General features: G+C 41.3%; 1 protein-coding gene across 1 annotated transcript in view; it reads left to right on the top strand.

Annotated features, from left to right (window-relative positions):
• The window catches only part of SMU1 (SMU1 DNA replication regulator and spliceosomal factor), a 39,944-nt gene extending 23,138 nt beyond the window's left edge, over positions 1-16,806 (top strand). The window contains exons 9-12 of the mRNA XM_077476262.1: positions 1,855-1,981; positions 10,275-10,442; positions 14,437-14,589; positions 16,418-16,806. Of these exons, the coding sequence (XP_077332388.1) occupies positions 1,855-1,981; positions 10,275-10,442; positions 14,437-14,589; positions 16,418-16,516 (547 nt within the window). The 3' untranslated portion in view covers positions 16,517-16,806. The remainder of the gene's footprint in view (positions 1-1,854; positions 1,982-10,274; positions 10,443-14,436; positions 14,590-16,417) is intronic.
• Positions 16,807-19,074: the final 2,268 nt, after the last annotated feature.

The following is a 19,074-nucleotide window of genomic DNA, read 5'->3' as shown; positions in this document are numbered from 1 at the left end:
GCACTCCATCAAGGGGATTCCCTGGCGTCTTTGGACATCCAGGATACGTACCTGCACATACCCATATGCCTTCGGCGTCAGAGGTTTCTGCAATTCGCAGTTGGGGAAGCCCACTACCAGTTTGTTTTGACATTGCTGCGGGATCGCAATTGTGAGTTACCTAGACGATCTCCTCCTGAGAGCATCTTCTGCCTCAGAATTAGAGGAGGATGTGGCGATCACCATGCAGACCTTGCAGGAATTTGGGTGGCTGTTAAACCTAAAAAAGTTGGTGATTGTACAGACTCAGCGCTTGGAGTACCTAGGCTTACTGCTGGACTCCATGGAAGCGAGAGTGTTTCTCCCTTCAGACAAGCTGCACTCTTAGAGCCGTGGTAAAACTGCTGATGAACCGCATGTGGTCGTCGCTGCGCTTCTGCATGCGAGTCATGGGACTCGTGGCCTCTTTCGAGGCAGTACTGTACACCCGGTTTCACACCAGAGTCCTGCAGAAGGAGATTTTAACAAAATGGGACAAATCTCCGGCAGATTCAGGTGAGCCAGTTAGTCAAGGATTCTCTACTCTGGTGGCTGAGGTCCCCGGCACTTCGGCCCGGGAAGTCGTTCCTACCTCTGAAATGGATATTGATCACAACGGACGCCAGCCTAACCGGCTGGGGTGGAGTAATGGGAGTTCAGTCGACCCAGGACCTCTGGTCAGTGGAGGAATCCAAGTTGCCAATCAATCTAAAATCCTTTTCTCTGTAGTTCACTGACTGACAGCACTCGCCCATCATATTTTTCTTTACGTTATACTGCTTGTTGACGTACTGAAGCTGCAGTGCAGGCTGTGGGGTTGCTACCTAAGGGACCGCCCCTTGGGCGGAGCTAGAAATTTCTAGTTTTATTATTACATGTTTTGCCTAGTCCTCTCCTGAAGGTGGCGTAACAACCCAATGGGCTGAGAAGAGCTGTCGGTGAACTACAGAGAAAAGGATTTTGAGTACCAAAAAAATCCTATTTTTTTATTTTCTTAAAACCGTACGGTGATGTCAGACCCCTTTTGAATCTCAAAGAGCCATTCTTTTCGCATTGGGGTCAATCCGAGCAGTAGTCTCCTTTCTACAAGGGGGAGAACTTCTGTTTTTTTTTTTTTTTTTTTTCTCACCAGAAATTTACGCTTCAAGGTAGAAAATCTTCATTTTTGTTATTTTGAAATTCCAAGACTCTAGGCACAGCGATCAATTTCAGTTGTACATTGCGATTAGTAGCGTTTGCATGCGGCTGCCATTTAGCTGCAGTGGGACATTCTTGCCATTTCTGATGGGCTTCCTGTTTCTTTCCTTGTTGTCGCTGCTATCTGCAGGAGAAATGGTACACTGCAATTATGTGCAGATAGCTACAATAAATTAGTCCTGGACACCGGACCAAATTTTATTTTTTTCTAACTGAACCAAACCCCATGTAATGAAACTGTTGCTAAATGCAGCGTGTGACTGGGGCCATAGGACAGCATTGTGAGTTTAGGTGCAGTAGATAACTTGATCTATCCACAGCTAAAATCTGAATTCTATCCACCTGTGTGAAAGGGGCCTAATTCTTCCAGTCTAAGACAAGCCATAGATGATGCGATTTTGGTTGCAGGAAAGAAAAAATGCCCGATTTCCCCATCAACACATTCAGTGTTGATGAAGGAATCCCTCCCGCAGTGCTATTGTGTTCTGCCAGTGGGAAGTCGGCACACCATGAGTACTGCCAACAGCAGATTGTATCTAAACTCCGAATTGATATAATTTTGCTGTTTTTATTTTACAATGCAACTCATCTGTATGGTAATAAGTTATAATGCTCTTTTTAAACCCTTCTGTTATGTAGAATCCATGGTTTGAAATCTGGCAAAACACTTAAGGAATTCAGAGGACATTCCTCGTTTGTGAATGAGGCCACATTCACACAGGATGGTCATTATATCATCAGTGCATCATCGGATGGAACAGTAAAGGTATGGACAATATGATACTATAAATCCTAAAACAAGATTAAGGGAAAAAATAAGGGGGGGGGAGGCTTATTGAATCAGAATTGGCCATTAAAACATAACTTATGAAATCAAGAGGTGCCATTGTCACTGTGGTTACATAGTTGGTGAGGTTGAAAAAAGACACAAGTTCAACCTATATGTGTGATTATATGTCAGTATTACATTGTATATCCCTGTATGTTGCGGTTGTTCAAGTGCTTATCTAATAGTTTTTTGAAACTATCGATGCCCCCTGCTGACACCACAGCCTGTGGAAGGGAATTCCACATCCTTGCTGTAAAGAACCTTCTACGTAGTTTAAGGTTAAACCTCTTCTTTTTTTTTTTTTTTTTCTAATTTTAATGAGCGGGCAGAAAAGTTATATCCCTATTGTGTCGTGTCGTTACCAGTATGGTATATTGAAATCATATCCCCTCTCAAGTAGAGGTCGACCGATATATCGGCCGATATTTGCCATTTTTTTAAATAATCAGCATCGGCCGATTGTGCTGATAAAAAGCCGATTTAGAACTACAGCGGGACTTTGAAATGACTTCTGTATAGAAGTCAGTGTAAGTTGCCTGAGTCCTCATAGAAACGCTTTCTTCCTCTCTGGGCAGGCTGCCAAGAAAAGAACAAAATGATACAATGTTTACACTTCAATGAATGAAGTCATCTCTGTGTGTAGAAGTTCTCAGTTTAACCATTTTAAAGACTAAATCTTTTCTGACACTTGTTGCTTACAAGTAAAAATCCTGTATTTTCTGCCCGAAAATCACTTAGACCCCCCAAAAATGATATATATTTTTTTAGCAGAGATCCTAGGGAATAAAATAGCGGTTGTTGCAATATTTTATGTCACACGGCATTTGCACAGAGGTCTTTCAAATGCATTTTGGGAAAAAAATACACTATTTAAAAAAAATAAAATAAAATAAAAACAGTAAAGTTAGCCCATTTTTTTTTTTTTTTTTTTTTGTCCAAAAGTTTTGACTACCTGTTTTTATTTAAAATATAGTTTTTTTTTTTTTTTTTTTTAAATCTAAATCATACATACAAGTAAACTGATTGGAGGTTTGTTTTGTTTAATAAATGTTTAAATGTAAGAAATTTTCTGTATCACTTATGAAGGCTGCTTTCACACTGGAGCGGGCAGGCTTTGATGGTAAAACGCAAGTTTTAGCGGTGCTATTTGGCTGCTAGTGGGGCACATATAACCCAGCTAGCGGCCAAGGAAGAGGTTAAATGCGCCCATGAAGCACCGCTGCCAAATCGCATTGCATGCGCTTCGGCAGTGGTGCCCATTCATATCAATGGGCAGGAGTGGTGGAGGAGTGGTATACACCACTCCAAACGTGCTGCTTGCAGGACTTTTTTTTTAAGATCCTGCCAGCGCATCGCCTCAGTGTGAAAGCACTCTGTCTTTCACACAGACTGCAGGGGAGCCATTTTGCAGGCACTTTACAGGCGCTATTTTTAGCCCAAAAGCGCCTGAAAAACGCCCCAGTGGGAAAGGTGTGTTAGATCAAGGGGGATTAAAAATGAATAAATAAATAAAATAAAATCGGCCTAACATATCGGCCCAAAAAAATCGGCATCATATATCGGCTATCGGCCGCCATGATTTCTAAATATCGGCATCGGCCAGAGAAAAACCCATATCGGTCGACCTCTACTCTCAAGCGTCTCTTCTCCAGAGAGAATAAGTTCAGTGCTCGCAGCCTTTCCTAATAACTAATATCCTCCAGACCCTTTATTAGCTTTGTTGCCCTTCTTTGTACTCGCTCCATTTTCAGTATATCCTTCCTAAGGACTGGTACCCAGAACTGGACAGCATACTCCAGGTGCGGTCGGACCAGAGTCTTGTAGATCGGGAGAATTATCGTTTTATCTCTGGAGTTGATCCCCTTTTTAAAGCATGCCAGTATTCTGTTTTCTTTGTTGGGCTCAGCAATGGCATGCAATGCCAAGCTGCTGCTATCATTTACTAGGACCCCCAGGTCCTTTTCTATCCTAGATTCCCCTAGAGCCCCCCCCCCCCACTGTATAGATTCATATTTTTGCCACCCAAATGCATTATTTTAAATTTTTCTACATTAAACCTGATTTGCCATGTAGTTGCCCACCCCATTAATTTGTTCAGATCTTCTTGCAAGGTTTCCACATCCTGCAGGGAAGTTATTTCCCTGTTTAGCCTAATGCATAGGAAACTAAAGCTATACCAGTATTCGCTACAAGCCATCAGATATTGTTGAATGGAGGAGGTGTTCTTTCCGATTTTTTTTTTTAATTCAAAATGAAATTATGTATGAGACATAAGTTCTGTAATCTGTTTGCAGAGAATACTGTGTAGTCTGGACAGTACAGGCCACGGTGTGTTAGATATGAAATGTGTTGACATATTTAAATAAAAAAATATGTAGCGCTACCCTCTTTTTAAATAAATAAAACACCTATCAAGTGTAAATCAATAAACTATAATCAATACATATATTGCTGTGCAAATATAGCAAATATACATGCAAAACACAATTATGTGTAAAAAAAAAAGTTCAAAAACGCCTATATCTAGCGTGATGCATACAAATAGCGTAGAATGTGCAAATAACGCAAAACACTATGTGACTAAATCGCAAAAAAATCCAAAAAAGAAATAACTAAAGTGATAAAAATAATAATACTGGCAATATATGTATTGATTATAGTTTATTGATTTACACTTGATAGGTGTTTTCTTTATTTAAAAAGAGGGTAGCGCTACATATTTTTTTTTATTTATTTGATCAGATAGTGTGGAGAGCACTATTTTATGTTAGCAGCTTCCTTCAACATTTGTTTTAGTATTAGGGTAGGGAGTTTTCTAGTTTTAGGGTTGTGCGCACTAGCACTTTATTTTGTAATGTTGACATATTTGTTGTGCAATCTGGTTTAAGTAATCTACAAGAAAGTTCAGGGAACCTTTTTTGAGTGGCCTGCCCAGGAGTTGGGAAGTGCATACTCCATCCCTGAATGAGAGCTGGAGTATGAAAGGTAATATCTGTAATGACGGGTTCCCGCTAAGGTTGGCTGCAAAAATGTATTTAAATAGATTTCAAGCTTGTAGAAGCAGGAATTTTCTCTCCCGTTTTTTTTTTATTTTTTATTTCTGTGTGTTGATCTACAACTAACTGAACCTATGTATTGACCTGTACTACCTACCCACATTATATGTATTTCTTTGTACAGAACCACAGTAGAAACTGTTTTAAAATACAGTGGGGGAAGTTATTTGATCCCCCTGAAGATTTTGTACGTTTTCTCGCTTACAAAAGAAATGAAGGCTCTATAATTTTTATCATAGGTGTATTTTAAATGATAGAGACAGAATATCGACAAAAAATCCAGAAAAAACACAAATGCTATAAATTTAAGTTGCAGTTCAGTGAGTAAAATAAGTATTTGATCCCCCAAGCAACCAACAATAATTCTGGCTCCCACAGACTGGCTACTGTATGTGCTAATGTGGTACATAGATTAGTCCTGTCAATTTAACCACTTGCTTACTGAGCACTTAACCCCCCTCCTGCCTAGACCAATTTTCAGCTTTCAGCGCCGATGCACTTTGAATGACAATTGCGCGGCCATAAACACTGTACCCAAATGAAATTTTTATAGGCTGCACTGGTGGGCACTGATGGGTGGCACTAAGGGGGCACTGATGGGTGGCACGGATGGGTGGCACTGATGGGCACTGGTAGATGACACTGATGGGCACGGATATGTGGCACTGGGGTGCAGCACTGTTGTGGTGGCACTGTGGGCACTGATGGGTGGCACTGTGGGCACTGATGGGGGGCCACTTTTTTATTAGGTGGCACTGGCAGGGGGGCACTGATGAGCTGGCCGTGATTGGGACTTATGGTAATCGACCCCTTGCTCCGATCCGTGATCAGGCGAGTCTCGTAGACTCGCTGATCACAGAGCACGCTGCGTGCGCCCCTCAGGGGGCGCGCAGGCCGCTCGTGCCCCCGTCTCATGCACAGGACGACGTCAATAGATGTCGTCCCGGCAAAGCAGGTCCACGCTGTAGCCGTCATTCGGCTATAGCGCGGATCTCTAGTGGTTAAGAAGGTGCGCCTAATGACAACTCGTTATATGTATAAAAGACACCTGTCCACAGAATTTTTCTTTATTCAAACCTCACCATCATGGGAAAGACCAAGAAGCACATTAAGGTCATGGAGTGGCCTAGCCAGTCTCCAGACCTTAATCCTATAGAAAATTTATGGAGGGAGCTGAAACTTCGAGTTGCTAAGTGACAGCCAAGAAATCTTAAAGATTTAAACCCCCTTCACACTAAAGGTATTTTTCCAGTGCTAAAGGGCTAAAAATAACACCTGTTAAACGCCTCACCAGGCAGCCCCAGTGTGAGAGCCCGAGAGCTTTCACACTGAAGTGCGCTTGCAGGACGTTGGAAAAAGTCCTGCAAGCACCATCTTTGGAGCAGTTTGGGAGTGCTGTATACAGCGCTCCTTCACCACCCCTGCCCATAGAAATGAATGGGAACCGCTGCCAAATCGCTTCAGCTGCGCTTTTCGGGCGAATTTAACACTTTCTTCGCCCGCTAGCGGGGGGTTAAATGTACCCCGCTAGCGGCCATAAGGGGAACGTAAAGTGCTGCTAACACGGCTGCACTGTGAGTGTGAAAAGGGGTCTTGGAGATCTGTAAAAGAGTGGGTCAAAATCCCTCCTGAGATGTTTGAAAACCTGGTCACTAACTACAAGAACCGTCTTACCTTTGTGCTTGCCAAAAAGGGTTTCTCTACCAAGTACTAAGTCTTGTTTTGCTTGGGGTTCAAATACTTCTTTTACTCACTGAACTGCAACTTAATTTATAGCATTTGTGTTTTGTGTTTTTTTTTTTTTTTTTTCTGGATTTTTGGTTGATATTCTGTCTATCATTTTATCCACTTCCAGACCACCCGCCGTCGTTATACATCGGTACTTTGATGTTGAATACCCTTATTATGGCAGCAATTGGCTGCCATAACCCTGGTATCTTTTTAAAAACGGCAGGCGGTCCACTTTCAGATAAAAATGGTCTCTGCAGCAGATTCACTGCAAGATCACTTTTATATCGGCGGCAGGGGAGGTGAACACCCCCCTCCCATGTGTCTCAGTCATCTCTGCCGCTTACTGGAGCCAATGGTAGTGGCGGATTCGATCCGCTGTTGTCCCCTCAGAGGCATGCAGTCGAGTGAGGGAATGATGGCCCCCACTATACTCCATACCATTGGATGACAGAAGCAAAGTCGCACATTACTTCCGCCCAATGGTCTTAAAGAGGACTTTATTTTTTTTATTGTATTTAAGTGTAAATGTGAGATCTGAGGTCTTTTTGACCCCAAATCTCATATTTAAGAGGTTCTGTCATGCTTTTTTTTTTTTTTTTTTTTTTCCTATCATAAGGGATGTTTACATTCCGAACGCAGAAGCGAACGCATACATAAGTCGTGCTTGCTTATGAAAACTGTGTTCAAACCACACGTGAGGTATCGCCGCAATCACTGAAGCGAGAGCAATAAGTCAAGCAAGAAGACCTCCTCTGTAACTCGAAACTGGTAACCTGTAGAAATGTTTAACCACTTGACCACTGGGCACTTAAACCCCCTTCCTAACCAGACCAATTTTCAGCTTTTGGTGCTCTCACATTTTGAATGACAGTTACTTACTCATGCAAGACTGTACCCATATGAAATTATTGTCCTTTTTTCACACAAATAGAGCTTTCTTTTGGTGGTATTTAATCACCGCTGAGTTTATTTTTTGCACTATAAATAAAAAAAAAATCTTTCTTACTGTTTAAAATTTATGGCAGAATATTGGCAGAGTATTGGCACTGAGCAGCGCTGTGGGCACTACAGATCCAGCCCACAGTGCTGCTACAAACTTTCTCTCCCCTTGCACTGTACAGATTGGTACAGAGAGGGGAGGGAGGAACCGGCGTTATATCATGTTTACAAGAGATCACTCTGTCATTTAATGGAGCGATCTCGTGGTAAACGGCCACTACCAGCGGCCATTTACCGTGATGCGCCGTGTCTTCTGGACCTGGCGATATTTCCGGGAGCGTGCCGGAGGACAACATTCTGGGAGGACGTCCAGTCTCAGAATAAGCCGACCGTATTTTATTTTTTTTTCCAAACAGTGTGACATAAAGGCTGCCATTTTATTCTCTAGTTTGTCTAAAAAAAAAAAAAAAAATATATATATATATATATATATATATATATATATATATATATATATATATATATATATATATATATATATATATATATATATATATATATATATATATATATATATATATATATATATATATATATATATATATATATATATATATATATAAACATTTCTAAAGTAAATTTTCTAGCAAAAAACAAACTATTTTATCTTTAAAAATATAGACCTGGTCCTTAAGTGGTTTAAAATACACCTATGATTAAAAAATGATAGCGATAGCACCTTCATTTCTTTGTAAGCAGGCAAACTTACAAAATCTATAGTTTTCCCAACTGTACAGTAGACACATATATAGTATAACTCCATAGGGCTAATTCACACCATATATGCATACAAACTGTTAAAATAACATGCAGATTTGACCCCTAGACATGATTTTACATTTGTGCATTCCAGTTCTTCTTTTTTTTTTTTTTTTTTTTTTTAACATGTTGACATCAGTTTTAATTTCCCCCCTTTTCTTTCTTCTAATGTGCATTTTATACACTTACTCCTCAATGATTGGATTTACGAGCAAGGGGGTTTATCAATATGGAAGCCCCCTTTAACCACGTTAAAGTGATGCTTAAGTCAAATTTTTTAAAATTTAACAATAACAAATATGTTATACTTGCCTGCTCTGTGCAGTGGTTTTGCTTACTCTGGGAGCAGCTGAGCCGCTGCTCGGCGTGTCTATTCAGACACAAAGTTGAGGTTCAGCCTCTGTCCTCCTCATTGGCTCACTGACTTTGACAGCAGTGGGAGCCAATGGTGCCCCGCTGCTGTCTCAGCCGATGTGGGGGGGGAGAGCCCTGGGCAGCCGTTACTCTTGTGCAGCATCGCTGGATTGAGAAGTGCTCAGTTAAGTATCAGGTAGGGGGGCTGCTGCACACTGAAGATTTTTTATTTTAATACATAAAGATGAAAAAAACTTCTGACCTTAGAAACCCTTTAATACTGGGCCATAGCTGAAAGTCTGCTCACAGATCGCTGTAAAGGGCCAATCACAGTGGCCCTTTACCATGTGATCAGCTGCGTTCAATCACAGCTGATCACGTGTAAACAGACTTGCTGGTTATCTGCAGTCTTTTCCTCACGCGCTGTGTCTAAGCAGCGAACCTGACAGATTGTTTACACTGATCATCAGTGCAGCCTTACCAGTGCCCACCAGTGCAGCCTCATAAGCGCACATTAGTGAAGCAGAAAAATTGGTTAGTTGCAAAATTTACCGCAACTAAGAAAACCCTTTCCTTTTTTATTTTTTTTGCTTAAAAAAATAAATAAATAAATAAAATCTCCATTGGTGATTAAATACCACCAAGAGAAGCTGCCTCTTTCACTTTCTTAAATAAAAAAAAATGTTAAAAAAAATCTAAAATAAAAAATACCACAGAGAAAGCTATATCACGATACTCCATATGAGTACAGTGTTGCATAACAATTTTCATTCAGGTTCGGTTCGCATTGGTGCGATGTGAGAACCCTGTGAATCCACTGCAGGTTCCTACATCACACCCAACTCGCCGGAAGTTCACACTGCTAGGAGTGTCAATAGAAAGTTAATGACACCCCCAAATCAGTTTGCAGTGCTGTCAATTCAGACAGCAATTGGATCGCATGGGTGTTCACAAGCACTGATTCTGGTGCGGACCAAAAATAAAATGTCCTGTGCGAGTTAGTTCTGAATGTAATGTGAATTCAGCCATACAATCTGTATGGCTGAGTTTGCATCGCACAGATATTGCATGTGATTTGTACTGCAGTGCGGTGCCATTCACATCCGATGTCTGACATCGCACCAGTGTGAACTGTGCCTCAAAGTGCGACAGCGCTGAAAACTGAAAATTGGCCTGGGCAGGAAGGGGTGAAAGGGGTGAAAATGCCTGGTCTTGAAGTGGTTAACATAAGAGGACCACCAGATATCCTCCTTCCCCACACCGTGTGAACAAGTAAGGGGTAATGCTATTCATAATAACACTTGTTCGCTTTTATTTTTTTTTTAACAAAGATGTGGAACATGAAGACAACCGAGTGTGTCAATACCTTTAAGTCACTTGGAAGCACTGCGGGAACAGACATCACAGTCAACAGTGTCATCCTCTTGCCGAAAAATCCAGAGCACTTTGTCGTGTGCAATCGCTCAAACACAGTTGTGATTATGAATATGCAAGGACAAGTAAGTGGCATGTGTAAATGTCGTCATTGTTACTGTAGTATGTAAGATCATAATTCTGATCAATTTATTTGGCGACAAAATGTAACATTTATGATAGCTCTGCAAAGGTTGGGGGCGATTATTTACCAATGACGAGAAACCCTATTTTTGGAATTCGTAATTATTATATCTGTTTAAGGACCGGAAGGATTTGCCCCCTTAAAGACCAGGCCTTTTTTTGCGATACGACCCGGCTTTAACTGACAATTGCGCGGTCGCAATTTTTTCTTTTATTTTGGTGTTCCCCCCCCCCCCCCCACCAAAATAGACCTTACTTTTGGTGGTATTTGATTACCCCTGCGATTTATTTCCCCCGCTAGAAAGAAAAAATGACAATTTTGAGGAAAAAAAATATTGTTTACTTTTTGCTATAATATCCAGTTAAAGCGAAAAAAACACATTTCTTCAGATTAGGCCAATATGTATTTTACATATTTTTGGTAAAAAATGGCAATAAACTTATATTGAGGGTGCAATCAAGGTGTTAAATGTTCCCTAGGGAGGTGTTTCTAACTGTGGGGGGAGTGTAATGACTGGAGGAGAGAGATCGCTGTTCCTAATAACTAGGAACAGCAGATCTCTCTCCTCCCCTGACAGAACGAGGATCTGTCTGTTTACATTGACAGATCCCCATTCTGTCTCTTAGGAGTTATCACGGGTGGCAGGCGGACATTACGGCCGCCGGCCATGTGCATTGGCTCCGGCATCTCCTGCACCCCCTAGAGCTCTTACAGCGGGCGACGTACAATGACCACAACCCGCCCAGGAGAGCCAACCTGCCACAGTACAACTGCGGCGGCTGGTCTTAAAGTGGTTAAACAATGGGAGATTATTGGTTTCTAAAGTGTACACTCTAGCAGTGTTTGCCAACCTTTCGGACCTCTGACCGCTAAACTTCACAATTTTGAATTCTGAGGACCACCAACATAAATTCTAACACACAATTCTCCGCCTCTCTGATTGAATTGATTGGGTCTATCTCCTCGCACAAGACCATAAAAAAAATATTGTTATGACAGATGGATTCTGGAATTGTTTGTTTTACAATCCCATGATTGGCATGCTATTACATTTAACAATCATCGGACTACAAAATGCCCAATACTTTAGGACAACTGATAATCCTAATAGTGTGTTTTTTTTTTTTCCCACTCGGCACTATAAGTAATCATTGGCATCATCGAGTCAACTGTAATAGAAAGCTAAAATATTGTGAGTGGAGCTTGCCTTCAAATAAGCCTGTTAGTGAGAAGAAAAATCCAGTAATCGTTTGCATGAGGCAAACTGCTGCCTTCAGTGAAATATGTTGGCGTTAATGTACCTGCATGGACCCTTTCATCATTAGTAGCATATAGTATTTTTAAACCAGGATGATATTTACATAATGAGGAAATGTGTAAAGTACTGCTTTATAAACAGGCCAGTGTAGTGTTAACCACTTAAGCCCCAGACCATTTTGCAGGCCAAAGACCAGAGCACTTTTTGCGATTCGGCACGTAGTTTTAAAATTTTGCTATAATAAATTTTCCCCAAAAATATATAAAAAAATTTTTTTTCTCTCAGTTTAGGCCGATACGTATTCTTCTTCTTCTACATATTTTTGGTAATAAAAAATCGCAATATGCGATTATTGAGCAAAGTTATAGCGTTTACAAAATAGGGGATAGTTTTATGGCATTGTTAATAATTTTTGTTTTTACTAGTAATGCCATCGATAATGGTGTTTTTTTTTTATTTTTTTTTTTTTTTTATCGGAACTGCGACATTATGGCGGACACATCGGATATTTTTGACACATTTTTGGGACCATTGTCATTTATACAGCAATCAGTGCTATACAAATGCACTGATTTCCTGTGTAAATGACACTGGCAGTGAAGGGGTTAACCACTAGGTGGCAGTGTAGGAGTTAAGTGAGCACTGGGGGGGGGGCGTGGCTACGTGTGAGACATCACTGATCTCTGCTCCCGATCACAGGGAGCAGAGATCAGTGACGCTGTCTCTAGGCAGAATGGGGAGATGCTTGTTTACATTAGCATCTCCCCATTAGATGATTGTGGGTATCCCCGCAGCGATACAGTCCATGGGACCTGCGATCAGACTCGCGGAGGTCCCGACCTGCGCACAAATTTAAAGGGATGTACCTGTACACCCATTTTCCTGTCCGTGCCATTCTGCCGACGTACATCGGCGTGCTCTGGTCGGCATGTGGTTAATTACTCCCGCCCCCCCCCCCCCCCCCCAATATTTAGTTGCAAAGTTCCAATGCACTTCTGACAGATGGTCCCTTGTGTGCAAGGTTCCTATACTCGTACTAACAATAGAAGCCCACAGAAGATTTCTGATCAATAGGGGTAATTTAAAGTTTAAAACATCCCTATGAACAGTACTCTGCAAATGAAGACTCATGGGTAGTAGGCACAGAAATTAACACACTGTTTACCTCATTGGGGTTGCCAGCTCATCCCTTTAAAACCGAACACACATTAATTACACAGTTTCTGTGGCTGATATGTGTTTGAAGTTTAAAGAGTTGCCAGAAAACCTTTACTTTCCTTTCAAAATCAACATTTTCTATGGCACATCATGCTACAAAATACTCCCACAAATGCGGGCCATTGATTGCAACCAAGATTTGTTAATTTGCACACACAAAGTATTCAAGACCATGTTGCAAAAATGTACATCACAAAATCCTAATCAACAAGAATTCAACTACAGGTGAGCCTATTTATTAAACAGTTGTCCAGCAGACAATTGATTTATAAAAGGGCATTAGTTAACAAGGAAAACCTCTTCCCATTTCATGTCAGCAATGGCACCACATGGAAGAGAAATGTCACAAGGCCTGAAACAGAAAATAATTTCTTTACACAAAAAAAAGCAAAGCAGTCAGAATACTGTAGCAGAAGTGACAAAAAAAATTAACAAAGATGGAACTGCAACCATCTCACAGAGATGTCCAGGCCTTCCACGGAAGTTTACACCTTGACATGAGTACCTTCTGATGAGAAGGGTTGAAGAAAATCGCCATGCGAGTTCAAAATTAGCCAAACTGGGGTGGTTGTTTCCAGTGACACAATACAGTGTACACTGCAGAGTAATGGCATGCATGGGTGTCGTGCACAAAAAAAGCCAGCCAAGAATTTGCCAGGGCTCATGCTGAAAGACTACTGAGACTCTGTACTCTGGAGTGACGAGACCAAGATAAACGTTTTTGGAACTGATGGCTTCAAAACTGTATGGTGTGGCAAAGGTGAGGAGTACAAAGAAAAAATGTATGGTGCCTACAGTGAAACATGGTGCTGCTGGTGTCGGAGCTGCATTTCACTGATGGGATCATGAATTCACAGATATACTGCTCTATATTGAAAGAGAAGATGCTACCATTACTTTGTGCTCTTCCACGTTGTGCACTTTTCCAACACGATAATGATCCAAAACACACATCTAAGGTCACTGTTGCATTTCCGAAGAACAGGGTGAAAGTGATTCAGTGGCCAAGTATGTCTCCTGATCTGAACCCAATGGAACACCTATGGGGAATTCTGAAGAGACAAGATGAGCATCATTCTCCATACAGCATCTAGGCTCTAAAAGAGGTCGTTCTTGAAGAATGGAAAAGGATAGATGCAATATGTCGTCAACTTGTTCATTCCATGCCTAGAAGACTTGGTGCTGTCCTTACAAATCATGGAGGTCAACTGAAAGATTTTGTAATCTGTTATTTTAATAACATTACTTTCAAGTAATTGGCTAAACAAATGTTCTCTAAAACTCAGTTTTGTAAAAATTTGGGAAATTGTTCTTGTGTTCATTGAGATACTGATTAAAATCTTACTTTTAAAAAGGGGTGTACTCCATTGATGCCGAGTACTGTATTTCACCAGTTCTGATAAATATTTGCTTGGTGTATGCTCTTTGCTAAGAATCTATTTTGCCCATGTTCCATCAGATTGTTAGAAGCTTCAGCTCTGGTAAAAGAGAAGGTGGTGACTTTGTGTGCTGTACACTATCGCCCAGAGGAGAGTGGATCTACTGTGTTGGAGAGGATTTTGTGCTATACTGTTTCAGCACAGTAACTGGCAAGCTGGAAAGAACATTGACTGTGAGTATAGACTTGATTGGTTCATATGCTAGATATATATATATATATATATATATATATATATATATATATATATATATATATATATACATATATATACATACATACATACCCCGTGTTTATCGGCGTATAACACGCACCCCAAGTTTAGGAGGGAATATTAAGGGAAAAAACGTTTAAATGCCCATCAATGCAGCCTTGTGTCATTTAAAATTGGCGCCGATCGGAGGAGAGGAGCAAGCGCCACCGGCATACACAAAACAGAGTGTACTTCAGCTAGACCCGGCTCCTCTCGCAGTCCCGCCCCTCTCCACTGATTGCAAGGGGAGAGGAGCGATCGCCGCCGAGATACACAAAGCCGAGTGTACTTCGGCTAGACTCGGCTCTGCTCACAGTCGGGCGGGACTGCAAGAGGAGCCGAGTCTAGCTGAAGTACACTCTGCTTTGTGTATCTCGGCTACTCTCGCAACCCTCTGGTGCCAGTATGTTACATTTAGACTGCACTTAGCCATAATAATAATAAAAAAGTAAAAAAAAAAATCTATATATAGGACAATCGTACGTACACTTGCCTACAATGAGTATTTGGTTGTTTTTTGTTTTTTAGCAACTGGGCCCGACATTTCTGTAGTAATTTTATTTTTGTTTGCATCTCTGACACACCCAGCTTTTAATGCAGAAGAGGAATTCCTAACCATACCCACTAGGGGTGCAACGGATCAAAAAACTCACGGATCTGATCGTTCCTCGGATCAGAGTCACGGACCAGATCATTTTTCAGATCAGCAAATAATTGAATTTGCAAAAACCTATGAAAATTCCACCACCATATAGTCCCCACTGTAATATCCACGTCATCTCCCCCACTGTAATATTGGCTGAGCATTATAGCCGAGTATTGCTGGGTATTGCATTGCAAGGTATTGCATTGCAGAGTATTGGCAGGGTATTGCGGGATGGCTGTGACTGCACTTGTCACAGAGCAGCCCACAGCGCTGCTTCCATCCGATCTCTCCCCTACACTGTACAGATCTGTACACAGAGGGGGGAGAGGAACCGGCGTCATCATGATTGTTGGTGATTGTGATGGTTTGTTTGTCATTGGACGCAGCGATCACATTGTAAACCCAGACGGGTGCACCAAGATGACTGCCGCTTCGGAAATGGGCCGAAGCCGTGGCCTTTCCTAAGGCCGAGACTGCAGAGCGTGGCTTGTGCCGATCTGGAAATACGGTATGACAGGTCCTCTTTATGGAAAGATCTGGGGGGGGTCTATAAGTCCCCACATCTCTCAATGCTGGAAAGCCTGGGAGGGGAAAAAAAAAAACAATCTCTCAGGCTTTCCAGCAAAAAAAAAAAACCTGTTTTAAAACGTGTTTACATCTGCCAGAGCTGGAAGTTTCTTCCGGCCTCTAAGGGTCATAGAGATGGCAGGGCCCATCTGGTCCACAGCCAGCTCTGTAGTAAACCGCCTCCGACGGATTTATTCTCCGGCTCCCCGATTGCACAGGAGAGACCCTCTTGGCGCCATCTGCAAAAGCAATCAACCGACTAAACAGCCGCTAAGATGGCTTTTACATGTGAGGGAATCGCCTGCTGAAAAAGGTATCTGTAGCTGCAGGCATCATTCAGATATCTCCACTCAAAAAAGCAAATAATATGACGTCCTACGGGTGGGAAGTGGAATACAGAAACTGCTTTCTAATAGCATATTTTATGGGCTAGGTATTTTATAAACCAAACAAAAACGGAAAAAAAATGCAGTATGCTTTTTGAAAGCGCTGATTTTGTTTATAACTACATGTTGTTCTGCCTTTTATTATTTCAGGTCCATGAGAAGGATGTCATAGGAATTGCACATCATCCTCATCAGAATTTGATTGGCACTTATAGTGAGGATGGACTTCTGAAACTCTGGAAACCTTAATACAGAAGAATACCTTTTCTTTAATGGGAACAGACTGTTTAGGCTGTGCCAGTATGGTTTTTAATACCTGTAATTATATTTTGTGTTTGCTTATACAAAGAATGTGTTTATTTGATATGTCTTTATATGGATCTGATGGCTTATTTTCAATGTGGCATAATGCAAAATGTTTAGGATTCATGCTAATGATCATTTTTGAGTTGAGTTGGGACATTATGTGAAATTTTGTACATTTTAACCTTACTTTTGTGCTACATTTTCCAACTCCATAAACTTTTTTTTTTTTTTTTTTCCAAATGAAAAGTCTCTTGCGTGTCTAATTTCTAACTATGGCATCCCAGTCTTTCTAACTTCTCTTTTTCCTAACTTGGGTCAGTGGTGCATTTTAAACACATCAGTTCTACATTAACGTGACGCTTCTAAGGCCCCTTTCATGCGGGGGATCTCCCTGCTGAGCAGGTGGATGACAGGTCTGTGTCTGCTCCACTATGCAGAGCTGACACAGACACCGTTCCACTTTCCTTCTGAGAAAATCTATCCGATCAGCCAGACGGGGAATATAGGACCACCATCTGTCTGTTTTTTTGTGGATTGGATGGCGGTGGGTGTCAGCGGACATCTGCAGCCCCATAGAAGAGACTGGAGGGATCGATCAGTTCAGTATGAAAAACTGACGGCCTGACCTGATCTAAAAAAAACTGCTTATAGGCATACAATTCTCACTAGTAAGAGTGAACAAGCCAATTTTACTAAAGTTACATATAGTCATATAGGTTGACAACATCCATCAAGTTCAATTAGAAGACCAAAAATAGGGGGGGGGGGGGGGATTGGATCAACCTTCTGCAAAGTTATAGTTCTGCTTTTTCAGGAAGTACTACCTGTTATTAAATAGCAGTCCTTAAGCTCAGATTAAGTGACTAAACGAAGATTATCGTAAAATATGGAACTTTGCGGAACATTAGGTGTCTTGAAGAAGATCTCCATTTTACAATGAATTGCTTTGTGCACTGGTGCACAGTCATTTTGGAGCAAGAAGGGGCCATGCCCAAACTGCTCTCACAAAGTTGGGAGCAAGAAATTGTCCACAATGTCTTGGTAGGCTGATGCCTTGAGTGTTTCCTTCACTGGAACTAAGGGGCCCAGCCCCTGAAAAAGAACCCCAACCCACCACCACCAAATGATTTGTACCACATCAGTTCCTGACCTCACAAATGCACATCTGGAAGAATGGTTAAACATTCCCACAGACACAATCCTAAACCTTGTGTATAGCCTTTCCAGATTAGTTGGAGCTGGTATAGCTGCAAAGGGTCGGTCAACTCAATATTGAACCCTACGGACTAAAATGCCTTTAAAGTTCATATGCGTATAAAGGCAGGCGTCCCATTACTTTTGACAAGTGTGTGTGTGTGTATATATTTGTGCTCATAAGTTTACATGCCCTGGCAGAATTTATGATTTCTTGGCCATTTTTCAGAGGATATGAATGATAACACAAAAAAATTTCTTTCACTCATTGTTTAGTGTTCGGCTGAAGCCATTTTATTAATCAATGGTGTTTACTCTTTTTAAAATTCATAAGGGCAACAGAAACTACCCAAATGACCCTGATCAAAGTTTACATACCCTGGTGATTTTGGCCTTATAACATGCACACAAGTTGACACAAAGGGGTTTGAATGGCTTTTAAAGGTAACCATCTTCAATTGTGATCTGTTTGCTTGTAATTTAGCGTGCGTGTGCGTGTAAAAGGTCAATGAGTTTCTGGACTCCTGACAGACCCTTGCATCTTTCATCCCGTGCTGCACTGACGTTTTTGGATTCTGGGTCATGGGGAAAGCAAAAGAATTGTCAAAGGATCTGTGGGAAAAGGTGGTTGAACTGTATAAAACAGGAAAGGGATATAAAAAGATATCCAAGGTACTGAGAATGCCAATCAGCAGTGTTCAAATTCTAATCAAGAAGTGGAAAATGAGGAGGGGTTCTGTTGAAACAAAACCACGGTCAGGTAGACCAACTAAAGTTCCAGACACAACTACTAGGAAATTTGTTTGGAATGCAAAGAAAAACCCACAAATAACTTCAGGTGAAATACAGGACTCTCTGAAAATGTGGTGTGGCTGTTTCAAGATGCACAATAAGGAGGCACTTGAAGAAACATGGGCTGCATGGCGGAGTCGCCGGAAGAAAGCCATTTCTACGCAATTGCCACAAAGTATCCCACTTACTATACGCCAAACAGCACAGAGACGAGCCTCAAACCTAGCACAAAGCCATTTGGAGTGATGAGACCATAATTTAGCTTTTTGACCACAGCCATAAAAGCTACATTTGGAGAGGAGTCAACAAGGCCTATGAGGAAAGGTATAGAGGTGGATCACTGATTTTTTTTGGGGCTGTGTGAGCTACAAAGGCACATGAATTGTGGTCAAAATTGTTGGAAAGATAAATACATTTTATCAAAAAATAGTGGAGGAACATTTTGCATTCATCAGCCAGGAAGCTGGACATACTTGGATGTTCCAGCATGACAATGATCCAAAACACAAGGCCAA

The sequence above is a fragment of the Lithobates pipiens genome, unplaced genomic scaffold, assembly GCF_037356315.1.
Source record: "Lithobates pipiens isolate NorthernLeopardFrog02 unplaced genomic scaffold, aLitPip1_a1.2 Scaffold_13, whole genome shotgun sequence".
Taxonomy (NCBI): Eukaryota; Metazoa; Chordata; class Amphibia; order Anura; family Ranidae; genus Lithobates; species Lithobates pipiens.
This window is presented reverse-complemented; position numbering and strand designations above follow the sequence as displayed.